This window comes from Falco punctatus (assembly GCF_963210335.1).
Source record: "Falco punctatus genome assembly, chromosome: Z".
Lineage (NCBI taxonomy): Eukaryota > Metazoa > Chordata > Aves > Falconiformes > Falconidae > Falco > Falco punctatus.
Window position 1 is genome coordinate 25,603,524 of NC_137586.1, and position 17,375 is coordinate 25,620,898.

At 43.3% G+C, this 17,375-nt stretch overlaps 1 protein-coding gene across 2 annotated transcripts in view; it reads right to left on the reverse strand.

Moving 5' to 3' along the window:
• The window catches only part of JMY (junction mediating and regulatory protein, p53 cofactor), a 76,756-nt gene extending 65,126 nt beyond the window's left edge, over window positions 1–11,630 (reverse strand). For both annotated transcript variants that reach the window (XM_080370855.1, XM_080370854.1), the window contains exon 1: window positions 7,339–11,630. In XM_080370855.1, the coding sequence (XP_080226981.1) occupies window positions 7,339–8,343 (1,005 nt within the window). In that variant the 5' untranslated portion in view covers window positions 8,344–11,630. The remainder of the gene's footprint in view (window positions 1–7,338) is intronic.
• Window positions 11,631–17,375: the final 5,745 nt, after the last annotated feature.

Sequence of the window (17,375 nt, forward strand, 5' to 3'; positions counted from 1 at the left end):
AAGATGGAATTACTAGACTGAATCTGCTTTCAAATTCAAAACCTGCCTGGGTAATACTATCTCAGACAGAAATGGAGAGGAAAAAAAAGTTACTGGATTAAGAAAGCAATTTTAAAAGACACTGACTTGAAGGTAGGATATCCAGTCGAAGAGAAAGAAAATAATGCTGGAAAAAATGTGCAAGACGACAAAGGTAAACATGAAGAAATGACAACTCAATGCCTTATCTAAAAATTAAGAAATCAAGTGAGCTCTGAATCCCAAGGAGGCCAATGTGTTACAGAGCGTTTATTACATAACTTGTTCACATCTCTTCAAAATATTCTGTCGTATGAAAATGCTGCAACTGTGTATTAACCATAACAACTTTAAATGAAAAATAGAGGAAAGTCTACCTCTACATCTAGGGAAACAAAACAATTCAAATTTTGAACAGGAATACCAAATAAAATAATCAGCAGAATACTCCCCCAACATAAATAATTCCCCAATCCCAGTTCAGGCAGTTAAACAGAGCATATATTGCATTTTATTTCCTTTTTTTTTTTTCTTCTCCCAGGTATTTGGACAAGGAAATGAGTAGTAAGACCAGCAAGCTGCTGTTTTCAGTTTCTAAAAATTAAGTCTAATCTTACTAAGAGTATACCGAACAGTACTGCTGCATTCTACAGAACACACTCTTGCTTTTCATGTAGAACTTAAGTTCTGTGAAGGAATACCTAATTACATTCAACTATTTTCAGATACAGCCACAGTATTCATCACCTTCAGCTAGCTCTTGTCAAATTAACAAGGCATTAATAAAGCAATGCATTGTCTATCTACATATATATACCACAAGTGCACTGTAGAAAGGGGGAAAAAAAAGCAAAAAATTACTTCAAGTCTGAAACAAGTATCATACTAGGACTGGAAAAAGAGAAAACAGAAAGGATGACAAAAACCCTACAATCACAAGTCTATAAACCATTTGCTACTACCTATAAAACAGAAGTAAAAGGGAAGGTCAGTCGAAAAAAAAATTAAACACTTAAAATTAGAAAGGATAAAAGATAAAGTATTTCCAATTAAAAGATAAATAGTTACTTTGCTTAGGACTTAGAAAGTTTTAATACATAGACTAAAGAAAGAACAAAGTGGTAATGCGGTCTAATATCCTTTAAATACTGGATTCCTAGAAGCCATTTTAAAGCACGTTATTTTAAAATGGTATGTAATCACATCTTGGACTTCCAGCAACTGTGAGCCCACCATATGATTAAGTTGTTGCATATTATCCTGCTGCTATAAGGGTCCAAGAATCTCAAATGATGCAGCCCTCTATACTACTTTTAAATCTTCCAGTACTATGACATGTTATCAATAAGTGTTTAACTTGTAACATGGAATTACCAATACAGCCACAATTCAGAAACTCACTGAAACACTGGAAAAAAATACCCATGTGACTTAGATTTTTATTATTTGCAGAAAAGGGGATGGGGAGGGTACTATTCCACATTTGATTCTGTTTATCTGAAAATGATTCATATGGTCCTTACTATTGGGTTTGATGCTTGCAGAATGAGTCAGGTGTCAACTTCCAATGCCCAAAATAATGAGACTTTAAAATATGTATTAATTTAAGACTGGTTTGTAACAACCTGAAATAATTGCTAATAACTCCAGCTACAAATACGATAAATAAAAAGATGATGGCTGACAAGGATAAAGACTGAGAAAATATCTTTGGTTGCACGGTAACAGAATTACTAGCCAAAGTACTAATATCATACAGATATCTTCCCAACAACTTGGAGGCCTACTTGCCTGTCTTACGGAGCATGCCCTACAGCTGCTGAAGCATTATTTCTTGGCTAACATGAACTTATAGTACTGTTTCAGTACTTAAATAGCCTACTTACAAAGTATTTAGAGGTGAATCAAAATAGTTTTACTGGAAACAAGCATTAACATTACAAATAATGAGTACGTAAAAAGAAGCATTTGAACAAAAATAGCTTGGATTTCCAAAATGCTCAGCATCAGTCTTAATTCTGCTCTGTTCATGTCAATAGGAAAAAAAATCCACATTGTATCTTATTTTAATCCTCTTTGCTCTCAAACTCAAATCTGACCTAGTGTTCTCTCCTAAAGACACCTTATGCATCTTCTAAATCTAGCTATTGCAGTTAATATACAGAATTCCGTTTTCTATGCTTCTTGCCCAGAAAGGTGTTACATCGGTTTTGATGGAAACACTACTGCTAGCAATTTTTTTTATGTTACTGGAATACTTTTTTGTACCGTTTCATATTATTTACTTATATGTTATTTTTAAGTTTGATGTTGAATCTCTTTAAATTCCATTGTGCCTAGCAGCAGATCACTGAACAGCAACAGGTCACCTTACCTTTGCAAAACTTTCATTTTTGGTACAGTGCCGAACTACTTACCATATATACATCTATTTTAGAACTGAAGGCATATGGCCAAAAGCAAGGAAATAAAATTCTCCTAGTTACTGAGATGATCCTTACTATTATTTTTCACTAAGATACTAGAACAGATTCAACAACAACAACAAAAGAATAACCTATGGATATTATGTAGCTTTTTTGAAGAAAAGAAATATGTGACAACACCCTTGGAAAGCAACAAATGTGAAATTCCATTATTTGTAACTGAACCAATTGCTTACCAATCTATGTGATTTGACAATCCTATTTCATTCAAAACAAAAGAAATTGCTTACTAAAGTTATGCAAAACTAATTTAAAAAGTTGTATCTATATTGATTTAAGAAGATAAAGCGACCATATCGCTTTCTACCAAAAAAACCCTACATTTTCTTCTCATACCAGTTTTTACTGTAACAAAACAGATATTTTTTTTTTATTTTTCCTTAGTCTTTCTAGCCCTTTGAACCAAAAGAAAAAAAAAAAAGCCACAAGTTTTCAGAGCTATTCTTGTGCTTAGTAAAATATTCTACTATATAGGGGAAGGATAGCTGTAGACCCTCACTCTCAAGGCACTCTTCAGTTAGGCACAGAAAATGAGGTACCCTCAGAATTTCATCATGCATTAAGACGTGTTTCTGAACCTTTGTATTAAAGCAATTCAAAAGAACATACACAGAACACAGATGCAAAACGGTCTTCAAGACACTTCAAATTCAAAAGATTTTACAGAGCAACAAGAAAGCAAATGCAAGTCTGACTAGTTTCATAGTTGGCTTCCAAGACCCTATAGACTATCATCCACTGAATTTCAGACTGCCATGGCAATCAAGAGCTGTAAGAAACAGGGAGATTCACAGGTGCCATTAATTCAAAGATGTTGAAGTAGGCATGTAATGTAAAGACAGGCTTCCCAAACTCACACCTCACTATGCAAGAGCAAGTAAAAGGCTAAGCATGCGATGGAATATGTTTGTTGGCATGACTAAGCCGCCAAACTCTTTAATCACAACTCATACTAACACTACTTTTTATTGCATGTCCTGGTTTCAGCTGGGATATAGTTAATTTTCTTCTTAGTGAACAATGCTGATAACATACTGATGTTTTCAGTTGTTGCTAGGTAATATTTATACCAAGTCATAGGACTTCTAGTTTCTCAGGCCTTGCCAGCAAGAAAGCTGGAGGGGCATCAGTCACCAGGAGTGGACACAGCCAGGACAGCTGACCTGAACTAGCCAAAGGGAAGTTCCATAACATGGGGCATCATGCTCAGTGTATAACCCGGGCAGGGCTGGCCAGTCATTGCTCAGGGACTGGCTGGGCATTGGTCAGCGGGTAGCTAGCAATTGTATTGTGCATCACTTGTTTTCTTTCCTCCCTTCCCTCTGGATTTAATTCCAGTCCCTTTCTCCCTCCTTTTCATTATAACTGTTACCGTTGTTGTTCTTCTGGGTTTATTTCAGTTATTAAATTGTTCTTATCTCAACCCTCAAGTTCTACATTCCTTTCCAATTCTTCTCCCCATCCCCCTGGGTGAGGGGGGAGTGAACAAGCTGCTGCATGGTACTTAATTACTGGCTGGGGTTAAACCACAGCATTTAAACCTTTTGCCAACACAGCAGTGACAAAGAGATACTACACCATCTTTGATATTAGTATACTCACAAAAATTTACAAGCACATACACTCAACCTAGAAAAATTTCTCCCATATTATAGGAGGAACATAGACAGGAAACTTAGCAGGAGCAAGAGTACAGAGGCAAACTTTTTCTGCCTTCTAGATGCAGAGTTTAAGATATTGGAAATACTGGCCAAGAAGCTGGAATCCCAAATAAGGATTCAGTGTCATCCTTTCTGTTGAAATAACAACATCTTTTTATCCAGTCATTAACTGATTCTGTATCAGGTCTCCATTTGGGGTCTTATACCTCGAGTTGAGCATCCAAGGAATTTTTTTAACAGGCATAAACTTAATGAGCAAGGACTCCAAACAAGTGTTTATTGTTTTTGAAAATGAGGTATAACAGTATTTTCTCCTTTAGATAAAAGTTTATACTTCAACATAAACTAAATTCCTAAACTATTCCAGAATTAATAGTTTTATTTGAAAAAATGCTATTTCAAAACTGCAAATTATTCAGAAGAAATTAATTCCAGGTCACAAAGTTCCTCTACAACTATTTTTTCTCCTCATCTTAGATCTGTTTCTATTTGCAACATTCTTCTGGCTTATTAAAGGTTTACAATTGAGACAGATTTTTAAAAAAAGACTATTACAAAAAGCAAAAATTATTAACTGCTGTGAAAACAATCTGGCTTGCATGTAACTTATGGAAAGCAACAGATGGCCAAGTAGGCAATGCTGAAACAACAAACACGAGAGGGTTTTTTGCTCACTTTGCTTCCGCAACCCAAAGAATATAATCAACAGAAACTGTAAGTATTTCTCAAGTAATATTCTAACTGCACAGAAGAATTTGTCCTTGAAACAAGACATATGAAATAGTCATAAACTGCAGAGGCATATTTTAAGATGTTAAGGCAATGTCTTGGAGTTCTAAACTTGGGATTTTGCACAATTTTGTATTAAGGAAGACCCTCCACATTCGTCATGCTCCCAGACAGCATTTTGGTTACCAATGCAGCTCAATCACCTCCCCTTTTCCCCAAAAGTTCTTTTAATAGGTAAGAGCATTTAAAATTGCTGGATTCCAACCCTCCTGCAATTGGCAAAGAGGCAAAATCAGCTAACAGGCAAACTTCAAAGTAATTAAAATGAGAGATGCAACATGGATTCAGTAGGTTTTCTTTAAAGTACGAAAAACCTTACTTCAGAAATACTAAGCAGTAACCATCATCCATTGCTTCATTCACTTAGAATTACAATGACAAATAATATCAGTATTTGCCTAAAAGAAAGACATTTCCTGGGGACCAAGTAAACCACTGACAGGTAAGGAAAAGAGAATTCTGAGTATCAAAAGGGAAAGAGCAGGTAGGTCATTCTACTGTTTTCTTTTCTTAAACATGAACTACCTCTACTAAAGAAGGATCAATTTACACAACTGACAGCGACAGAAGTACAGCTGTACTGACTTCAGGTACACTACTGGATTGGTTACCACGTGAAAGGAAGATTGTGCTATAGTCAAACAAAAGGCTCTGCCATTCATCTGCACCAAGTTCTGAACATTAACCGAGAATAAAATGCTGTAGTTTAGAGATCCTGATCAATAAAGCTTGCACTGCATCTTGGTAACAGAAACAAAATAGAAGCCAAGATTCTCCAAGAAACAAATAGTTCTTGCTCAGCAATTCCAAATTAGTGTTTACTCAAAAACACCACATGCTTTGAGTTAGGTATCCAGTTCCCAAACTCCACATGTTTAACAGCCATTTCTCTTGTCCTGCTCAGCAAAGTCAATCTAAACAGATGCTCCCAAGCATTCATGCAGTCAAACAAAAAAGCAGATGACAATATGCTTTCATATTCTGTGGACTAAAACTACTGCAGAAGACAATTATTAAGTCTAATTACTAGTTGTACCAAAATCAGCAAGGATTAATTCAGCCCTTTAAATAGCCATGGAAAAAAAAAAAAAAAAAAAAAGGACAATGATATACCCTATCACAATAGTTTGGAAATAAACTTTCACCTGACAATGCAACACTTGGATGTTCTTACGATTTCATCACTAATAAGATGATTTTCTCACACTCTCTGAAGTCCAGTCACTACGGAAAAGCTCTGCCTGCATCCTACAAAGACTCAAAACTACACCATCAGAACAGACAGCAAGCAGATACGCTCTCAGTCCATCCAAGGAAAAAACCTTCACCACCACACATTTTTGAACATGCAACATTGGTGTGATGTAAGCAGGCAGCTGAAACAGCCAGATTTGACCTATATACATGCAACACAATTTAGATTGTGTTTGCAAAAATCAGAAATTCCGTAACCTGACTCACACACAGTCATACCTACCTAGATCCTGGTACAATCTGGATCAAAGCCACTGAGACACAATAACAAGTGTAAAATAGTCCTTTTACATTGGGGAAATGTGGGCACTCGTACCTCAGTCCACAAAGAAGTGAAAAAATTCTCACACACCGATGCTAGAAGTTAGTTAGCAGAACCTCCTCAGCTACTTTAGTCTAAATAGCACATCATACAAGAAAGAGAAATGGCACACCCTGAAACACCCAACTCTTGCCAGACACTACCAACAGCAATGCTGTAAATACTCGCTGGGACCGGACAGCTTGCTTTTTAAAATCCCAACTCCCAGAACTTGCCAGCTGAACAAAAGTTGTAATTACTCCAATTCCACCAGAAAACATCATCTTACTTGAAATACCTGATTCAGCATCCAAAGCCTGCAGGAACCTCGAATTTCTTTGGCCCCAAGTGCCTAAGGTCAAAATAACCACCACACGTTGCTGCTCTAATTAAAGAGAAAAATTCAGACTCCAACACATGTTGGTGCAAGGCAACACAAGAACAAAAATCTGGGAGTGAGATCTTGCCAGATTCACCAGATGCTTTTTCACAACCATCTAAATTTGACCACACAGAATGAAGTACTGAGCCGCACTAGGATGACCAGGAAAATTTCCACCTTCCTAAATCCTAGCCCTAGAGACCTTGGAAAGATTAAGCCTCATTTTCTTACTAAGTTTCTCAAAGCTTTTCTGTTGGTTTGTGTTTTTTTTTAACTAGACAGTTTTCCAGGGGTGGTTGTTTTGGTTTTTTTGGCCCATGGTTTGATCAATTCTGCAAAGGTAGAGGGGAGCAGGGGAGCAACTAGAAAGAAAAGTAAAGAAAGTATCGTGGGGTAAAGAAAAGACAACAGTAAGGTGGAGGTATCCGGACCATGCGGTAGCCTCACCTCCTGGATCCGCCTGCGGGCTCGCTGCAGCACCTCCTCGTACCCCTTCTGTCGCAGCTCGCTCAGGCTCTCGTAATACTCTTCAGGGTCGTCAGTCTCGGTGAAGAGCACTTGCGAAAGTATCTTCCAGCCGCAGGTATCCAAGCTGTGGACCAAGTAAACTTGCAGTTTGCAGCAGAGCGCGTCCATCTCCTGTTCGGATAGCTCCGGGGCCCCGAACAGCACCGTCCACATGCCCGAGGGCTCCTCGGGGAAGGCAGGCAGGTAGGGCTCCAGCTCCGAGTTCACCGAGCACAGCTGCTGGTGCACAGCCCGCAAGTCTTGGAAGGAGAAGAGGCCGGCCCAGCTGCACTCCTCCCCCGCGGGCTCCGCGTCGGGAGCGGCCGGAACGGCCGCCTGCAGCAGCGAAGGCGGCAGCGACAGCGCGGCGGCCGCCTCCTCCTTCCCCAGCTCCAGCACTTCTATCTCCTCGGCGGCACCTGCCGCCTCCGGGCCCCGCCGCGGCCTCCGGGCCGGGCTGCTCTTGGCGCGCAGCGAGCCCTTCGGCAGCGCCTCGGCCACCGCGCCCCGCTCGGCGCCCCGCGGCGCCGCCTCGGCGCGGGGCTGGGAGAAGCCCCTGGGCAGGCCCGCGTCCCTGCGCGCCGCGGGGCTGCCGGCCTTGGGGGCGGCTCTGGCCTCGGGGCCGCCGCGGCAGAGCTCGCGGGAGCCGCTGCGCTGGCGCTGCGCCGTGCGGTTGTGGCAGGTGATGGCGAACTTGCCCTCGATCTCGTTCCAGGCCACGATGAAGACGAACTTGTGCTTCTCCCGCTCCTGGAAGGCGTGAGGCCTGACAGCCACCCAGTCGGCCTCCAGCGTTTCCTCCAGGGCAAAGGCGGACATGGCGCTGCGCGGCTTCCCACACACCCCCCACCCTCCCCGCTCCCGTCCGCCGCTCCCGCCTGCCCCGCTGCGCGCCGGCCGGCAACGGCTCCCCACAGCCCCGCGCGCCGCCTCACTGCCCACCATCAGCCATCTTAGCGGCGGGGGGACGGGGAAGGCGCTGCGGGCGGGGGGGAAAGACGCGCCGGATCCCCACCGGAGCGGCGAGGGAGGACGGAGAGGAGTCGCCGCCTCTCTGCTCGGAGCCCGCTGCCGAGGAGCCTCGCCGTCCGTCACCGCCGCGCCGCCGCGGCAGACAATGCCCGGTGCCCCCGCACAGGTACTTGGCGCCCGTCACGTGGGGCACGATCTGTTTACAAGCGGCGGTGGCGCTGCGGCAACTCAGAGCCCGCCCCGCCCCGCGGCCTCCCGAAACCCCGCCCCCGCCCCGAGGAGCCCCTTCCCCATTGGCTACCGCTCGGTCTCCTCCGGCGGAGGAGGAGGGGCGGAGCCTCAAGCTCGCCGTCTCCTGCCCTCCCTCCTCGCGCCCCAGTGGCGGGCGGGGGAAGGTGGTGCCCCGCCCCTTCCCTCGAACGTGCGACGCGGCCCGCGCTGCATGCTGGGGAAGGGCACGAGCCGCGCCGCGGCCGTTAGGGGGTGGGGCCGGGGCGCTTGCGCGGGAGGGGGCGGGGCGGGGCGGCCGCGCTGCAATCTGGCACCTGTCAGTAGTGCCGTGACCGCACCGTAGCGCCCGGCGACGCGCTGGGGAGTGAGGGGCTCTGCTTCTCAGAGGGCAGCTTCTCAGGCAGCGCTGGCTTTGCCCGCCGCAGCTCTTGCCTTGTCGTTAGCTCCCAGTCAGCCCCGTGGGGCACGCCGGCCTCAGCGGGCCGCGCTGCAGTGGCCTGCAGGTCCTGCTGCTTTACAAGGGCCCTGCCCCCGTGCTGGCAGAAGGGTTTTAAGTATGGAGGGCCATCCAAGCAACAGATCCTCTCACAGGGAAATGGTATCTGTTGGGGGGTTGTTACTGCTTTTCCTGTGAAGTGGTGTTCTTCATAATTACAGAACAGGATGTGGTGATTCAAGAGCTTGTTTTAGTTGTATGACTTAATTCTGACTGGGGATGGAACCAAAATGCTTCTAAGATCCACTATTAAGAATGCCTAATGGTGTGCCGTGTAGCAGCAGTTTGCATTTGCAGTTAGGCTGCAAAAGCATATGTGATGAGACCTGGAGAAAAAGGGCATACTCTGAAACAGCTGCCTTGGGCAAATTCTGTAACTGGAGTTAACTGCGCTGAGACACTGCTTTTATGCTCGTGTTGGCCAGTCCTACTTCAGAATTGGTAGCGCTTGCAATGCTCGCTGAGGTTTCGAAGTGTATTGCAGAGCACATAGGTTACAGTATGCCAGGATAGACAACTCTCATAAGCATGTCTGGAAGGAATGACTAATCACTTGTGATTCCAAGGCCAAGGGCCAGTTTCCTGGTGCCCTTTGGGATATTCCATTTCTCCTGTTGTATAAATGAAAAAAAATATCTTACTATAATGATCCAAACTAGTTGCATTAAAAACGAGAGCCATATACAATATGCATTGGCCATCTGTAATATTGTTGTCCTGCTGCAAATTAGAGGAAGTACTGGGGAAATAAGACATTTTAATTTGCATTTGCCAGAGAAGAAAGAGTGAGACACAGCTTTTTTCTAAAGTTACTGTATTGATTAGCATGCTATCCTTAGAGGCTGAAATACTTGAGGAGAGCTCCTGACAGTCCAGGCATTCTCTGGTCATCACCAAAGCAACTTCATATATGCGGGAGAGTCAAGGTTACATCTCAAATACCCAGTCAGAGCTGTTAGAAAAAAGGGGGAAATTACGGCTCCGCAGCCTGAGGAAAGACCGCATCTGTGTTCTAAAGCTGAGGGTGATGTGTGCTGTACATCTCTGAGAGCAGCTTTCTTTTCTCTTACCGTAACTCCAGACACCAGATCAAAGCACCCGTGAAATAATCTGGAAGATTTGATTATACCCCATGTAGAAGTGGCCAAGCAAGCAAGCAAATAATACATTGGTGGAGAAAATTGTCTCCTTCTGTTAAAAATTCAGAAATAGATTTTCAGGAGATCAATGTAAGCAGCAATCCAATTTTTGCTTTAGTAATGCATGAAAGAAAACTTAAAACAATGAAGATGCAGCAATATATCTATGTATATCCAGCCTTCAAAGAATTAAACATGGATTAAAATTTCTCATAAGCCAAAAGATCAGATTCTTAGTATTTCAGGTACATTACTGTAGAAGCTGAGTTCTTCAAAGCAAGTATTAGCCTGGTTGTTCTTAAATAGCAGAGGGGCAAGTCAATATGATCTAAAGCAGACGTTTGGTAAATATAACATTCGAGAGCTGGCTGAAAATTACTCTGAGAATCACAGAATCATAGAAGAGTTTCTGTTGGGAAGGACCTTAAAGATCATCTAGTTCCAGCCCCCTGCCATGGGCAGGGACATCTTTCACTAGACCAGGTTGCTCAAAGCCCCATCCAACCTGGCCCTGCACACTTCCAGGGACGGGGCACCCACAGCTGCTCTGGGCAGCCTGTTCCAGTGTCTCACCACCCTCACAGTAAAGAATTTCTTCCTGGCATCTAACCCAAATCTACCTTCCTTTAGTTTAAAACCATTACCACTTGTCCTGTCACTACAGGTCGTACTAAAAAGTCCGTCCACATCTTTCTTATGCACCACTTTCAGATACTGAAAGGCTGCTATAAGGTCTCCTTGGAGCCTTCTCTGCTCCAGGCTGAACAACCCCAGCTCTCCAGCCTGTCTTCACAGGAGAGCTGCTCCAGCCCTCTGGTCATCTTCATGGCCCTCCTCTGGACTCACTTCAACAAGTCCATGTACATCTTGTTTTGGGGGCTCCAGAGCTGAATGCAGCACTCCAGGTGGGGTCTCACCAGAGCAGAGTAGACAGGAGAATGACCTCCCTTGACCTGCTGGCCATGCTACTTTTGGTGCAGCCCAGGATTCGGCTGGCTTTGTGGGCTGCAAGCCCACAAAATTGTCAGGCCACGTTGAGCTTCTCATCCACCAACACCCCCAAGTCCTTCTCCTCAGGCCGGCTCTCGATCCATTCTCCACCCAGCCTGTATTGATCCTGGGGGCTGCCCCAACCCACATGCAGGACCTTGCACTTGGCCTTGTTGAACCTCATGAGGTTTGCTGGGGCCCACCTCTCAAGCTTGTCAAGGTCTCTCTGGACGACATCCCTTCCCTCCAGCATGTCAACCACACCACTCAGCTTGGTGTCCTCAGCAGTCTTGCTGAGGGTGCATTCTATCCAGCTGTCCACATCGTTGACAAAGAGGCCCAACAGCACCGGTCCCACTTGTTCCCACTGAGGAATACCACTCGTGACCGGCCTCCACTTGGACATTGAGCTGCTGACTGTTGCAGAATGGCTGTGTGATCACGGCCATGACTCCCTTAAAGATCTTTTTGAAACAAAGTTAGCGTAAGTTAGCTGAAGCAGGCCTTGCAGCTGTGCTGAGGCATGCTGATAAGGAAGCTGAGAAAAGCACTGACCTTGTGCCTAATGTTGTAAATAACTTTGAGGAATTCGCGTAGACAAGAGAGAAAAAAATATATGTAGCTAGCTATCCGCTGTAACCGCAAATAGGAGGACGTATAAAAATGTAATCCTTTAGAGCTTAGCCAATTAGCAGATGATTTGTAGGCATAAAATTAACTGGAACTGTATATAAGACATAATCGCGCCGTAATAAATTGAAGCTTGCTTTATCACTCACATTGAGTCGGCTGCTTGCTTCCCCTCGCTCGTCGCAGCTGACAGCAACTCTGAGTGCGACCATCCAGCCAATTCCTTACCCACCGAGCGCTCCACCTCTCAAATCCATGTCTCTCCAGTTTAGAAACAAGGATGTCGTGCGGGTCGGTGTCAAAAGCTTTGCACAAGTCCAGGTAGATGACATCTGTAACACTTCTGTCACCCATCAGTGCTGTAACCCCATCACAGAGGGCCACCAAATTTGTCAGGCATGATTTTCCCTTAGGGAAGCCATGTTAACTGCCACCAATCACCTCCTTATCCTGACTCTTCTCTAGTTCAAGTACTCATTTTAATTCATTGCTATTGCTGTCTGAGAAATCTCAGAAGGGAGTAAAATCGAGAAAAACGCTCAGGTCTAAGTGTGAATACAAAAGCTCATCTCAAAACCAACAGAAAACGGTATTAGAGGATTTCTAATTTATTTTAAGAGAAACACGGAGCATACTGACTACTGATAAAAGACAGGCTCTCACTTACACCTAGCAACTTGTGGAACAAAACTTCTCCAACTAGTTAAGTAGGAGGAACTGATCATAGTCAGGACATGATATTGCAGGATATATTAAAAAAAAAAAAAAGAAGAGGTTAAGACAATCGCCTACTATTAATATCCTGGGCAATTTGAAAAATTTCAGACAGCAAAAGAAACATCTTTTCTCCTTCCAAAGGATGTACCCCTGGTTTTAGGGACATTTTTCTTTTCCAAGGCTAAATGTTCAAAAATCCATAGACAACCTGCTGATCACCAACAGTGCCTTCATAAATAGTTATATCTGGTATTTGGTATGAATTGTCATTCTTTCTGTCTTAATCTTCAAGTCATACCTTGATAAATTAGCTTCTCAAGCATTTCAGTATTATTTTTAAATTCAATATTATTTTTAAAGGAATACCCTGGATTTATCTTCTATGGCTAGAAATTAGTAGCTAAATGACTTGCCAGAGAAGATATTTCACTTTTGCAAATACTTTCTTTATGATGAAACTGCAACCTTTCTTCACCAGTATGGGATTCCCAGACAAGTTTGCAGCAACTGAAAGAACAACTGGGGATGTCTATGAAGAAAACCTGAGCTGTCTGGAGAGTAGGGAACTGCTGCCATGCTGCTGCTGAGGACAGGGCACTTCAGCACATGAGGATCCCATTGCTATCATGAAAACTTCAAACGTGAGGGGCCTAGTTAGCCTTACCAATGTGGAGTGGCTGGAAGAAAATGGGCATATTATCAGCAATCCAGACCAAATAATTTGGTTGTAATAGCAGTCTGAGCAGGGGGAAGCTGTAACAAGCTGCAGGTGTTGTGAAGGTCATATGCAAGGCCAAGGGAGACAAAGAAACTGTGTATTCACAGAGAGGTAGGAGAGTTGGACAGAAAGATGAGATAAAACAGGATGCCTGCACAAGGGGGGAGCAGCGTGTGGGCACCACACCGGGACCAGTCATAAGGGAGGTGGAAGCGTGTGAACGAGTAGTTTTAACCTGTCACCTTTTACATAACAAAGTGTGCATAGTGTATTTTCAGATGGGGGTATAAATTGGTGTGGGTCTCTTAATAGCACCTGTAGAGTATAAATTGCTGTGAGTCTATTGATGAAGTGGTACTAACTTGATCACATTGGTCATATAAGTTGTGTCTGAGCCTTCCGTGTCAACTTACCAACAGGCCTGTTGGAAGCAGCAGTTATTCAGCTGACAGGTTGGATTATTACGTTTCATAGAGCCAAAGCTTTTTGAGAGCCACAAGAGTTCTGCAACTAGTGAGCTGAAATGTAAGGTTGTAACTGATGCCCTATTTTTTTATATTTTTTTTTGTAAGAATTGGGTCAAGTGCCAGAACTTTTAAGGCAGGGAGTACTTTCAGTTTTTGCTATCCCTGGGCAGTCTCCAAGCAGTGATATTTTGAATATCTTGAATTAGTAAGGCAGTGAAGAATATGTTTGCCAACTTCCAAGACTTAGGCTGTGCATTTTTCTGCCTTGCAGTATCATTTCCCTGAGCCTGTATCTGCTGGTTCTCAGACATGATCTCAGTTCAGGCCAGTTTAGGAGAACAAGGAAACTATAGAATCCAAATTCGACACATAAGGTAGTCTGCCTAGGAAGATCTGTCCATAATAAATGCAGAACTGGGCTGGTAATAGGACAAAACCCTATGGAACTGCACATACACATGGACATGTGTGAGGTTGATTAGCAATTGCCAGGCGATCTCACCCAATGCTGCCTAAATTGCCTTCTGCATGCTGGTGTTGTGAATGAAAACAGAAATACTCCTTTAAGTCTGTACAAACATTGCAGCACCTACTGTGTGACCCTACAGCATACTGCAGGCTGAACTGAAATTATACCCTTCTGGATCTGAACCTTTGAACACCTTGGATAAACTAGGTTTAATACAAAGCATTTTTGAGAAAACCAGGTTTCATCTGGGAAGCCTGATCTAAACTTTAATCAATTCCTAACAACTGTTGGCAAGATGATTTCTGTCCAAATACAAGACTATAGTATTCTCAGTTAACCAGCTGCGCAATTCTTTGTGGTAGTCGAGATGAAGGGTGGAGGATGCTCAATAGTATGCTTCAAAGTGCCATAGCATTGGTAGTATTTTTAGGTGTCGTGAAAATTGCTATGAAATATTGTGCTTACTACAGCTATGCAGGACAAGCATTTTTAATAGGTTTCTGTTGATAGTATGATTTAAATTTTAATGTGGGCAAGCCAAATAGCAATGTCTGTTTGTTGTTAAGAGTCTTTTTTTCTGGTAAAAGTTTTAATAGTGTTTTTGAGAGTCTATTTGTGTGAAGTAAGAGAGGAAGCTGGCTGCACAGAAGCACTGTTGACTTTGTGACAGCTTGGTAGCAATGAAACATCCACCCAAAAGCATATTTTCTAGTAATAGTTGTATCTGCAGTTGAAATTCTGCAAGTGCTGACCCTTAATAGCTTTAATATAAGAGATTAGGGGTAGTTTCCAAGTAGACGAAATTGCATTGTACAGCAGAACCAGTACAGCTGCAGTGCATGTGATAGCCCATGCATTTTATGGAGGAAAACTGTATAATTTGAATATTTATGCTGGGTCTAAACCGAAGAATTTTCTGTAACCAAATATTATTGCAGTTGTAGAACATGTGGGGTTATTACTGTGTGGTAGGCTTTACAAAGGTGTGATAACTTAAGTTGTAACGTAATCATTCACCTACTGCTGAGAGGACCCAGTAGTTTAAATACAAATCAATCTTCCCTTGAAAGGAGCTATTCATAAAAGTTAACCTTCTCCCTTTTAGCCAAACAAGTACACTGGCAAAGTTAGTTTGTCTGTTCAAGTGAAAGGTAGAATTAAGTTAATGGAGTAAATATTATGTTGGTAATACTTAGAGAATCCCACTTTGAAAGCTCAGATGATACAACAGCCTAAGTTTCCAATTTAAACTTGCCATAGTAGTGGGAAGATTCTAAGTTTCAGTAATCAGAATTTTACTAAATTGCATGAAATTTATCAGTAGTATCTGCAGTAGATAGAAACCAGTTTGCAACAGGAGAGGCAATTGGAGCAGTCCTGTGTTGCAGGTGGGATGATTTGGGAGTGGTGGTGCTTGCAGCTCTCTTTAGTGGTTTACAAAGCAATTCTCAACTTGCTTGTTTACAGAAACCATATACTTACATGCCTCACCCCAGTACATGGGGATAGGGGAAATAATCCTGATGACAGAAAGAACAATTTGTAGCTTTAAGAAATAAAAAGTTTTTTAAAAGTACCTGATTTTTGTCTTAGTTGCAAAAATGCAAGAAATCTTTCTAACATTAAAAAAATACTTTTTGTCATGCTTAATATCTCATAATTAAACAAAGATGATTTTATGAAACAGTTCCCCATAAGTCATATTTTCTTTGGGGACAGGAGTAAAAAACTCGAGTCGTAATATTTTGAGATTCTTCAAATTATTGATCTCTAAAGAAGATGCCTACTTGGCTCTGAATACACTGTACTGAGCTGTGCAGCAATATCAAGACTGCAGTGGAGCATGGGAAGGTATTCTTCGAGGAAAGAGGAAGCAATATGATTAGCCACATCTACAATTCAGTCAAGAACATTTGTAACTAGGCAGGGAAGCCACAAACCACAGAACAAGCATTGAGTTATGACAGATGAAATACCTACATGAATCTGAAAAATGGAAATAATTGTTCCTGTGGCAGTTAATACAGTCAGCCTTCTGAGTAATCACTGGAACATATGACAAGAAAACAGTTCAGATGTTTTTAAGCAGTCTTAGGGGTTCCATACCCTCTGTCCCTTATATACTGATGGAGAGATTGATAGCCTGAAAATCCTGATCTGTCTGCTTCACACCAGCATATATACATATATACTAAAATAACTAGAATGCTTGAAAAAAAAATTGATCTGAAGAAATCTGAATTTCCTTTTGGGTGAAAAGAGTGGGTTAAAGACCATTTAGCTTTTGACCACTGTATTGGGTGGGCTTTGGTAGCAAGGGGGCTGTGGGGGTGACATTTGTGAGAAGATGCCAGAAGCTTGCCCCATGTCTGACAGAGCCAGTGCCAGCCAGCTCCAAGATGGACCCACCACTGGCCAAGGCTGAGCCCATCAGTGATGGTGGTAGCACCTCTGGGATAACATATTTAAGAAAGGATAAAACCTGCTGCACAACTGCAGCCAGAGAGAGGAGTGAGACTATGTGAGAGCAACAACTCTGCAGACACCAAGGTCATTGAAGAAGGAGAAGGAGGGGAAGGAGGTGCTTCAGGCACCGGAGCAGAGATTCCCCTGCAGCCTGTGGTGAAGACCATGGTGAGGGAGGCTTTGCCCCCGAAGCCCATGGAGGTCCACGGTGGAGCAAATATCTGCTCTAAAGCCTGTGGGGGACCCCATGCTAGAGCAGGTGGATATGCCTGGAAGGAAGCCGTCACCCCATGGAGATCCTGTGCAGGAGTAGGCTCCTGGCAGGACCTGTGTCCCCACGGAGAAAGCAGCCCTGGCTGGAGCAGATTTACTGGCAGGACCTGTGACCCTGTGGGGGACCCAGGCTGGAGCAGTCTGTTCCTGAAGGAATGCACCCCATGGAAGGGATTGGTGCTGGAGCAATTAATAGACAGCAGCCTGTGGGAAGGACCCACACTGCAGAAGTTAATGGAGAACTGTCTTCTGTGCATGGGATCCATGCTGAGGCAGAGGAGAAGCATGAAAAGGAAGGAGCAGCAAAGACAACATGTGACAAACTAAACCACAAACCCCATTCCTCATCCCCCTGTACTGCTCAGTATGAGGAGGTAGAGAAATTGGATGTGAAGTTGAGCCTGGGAAG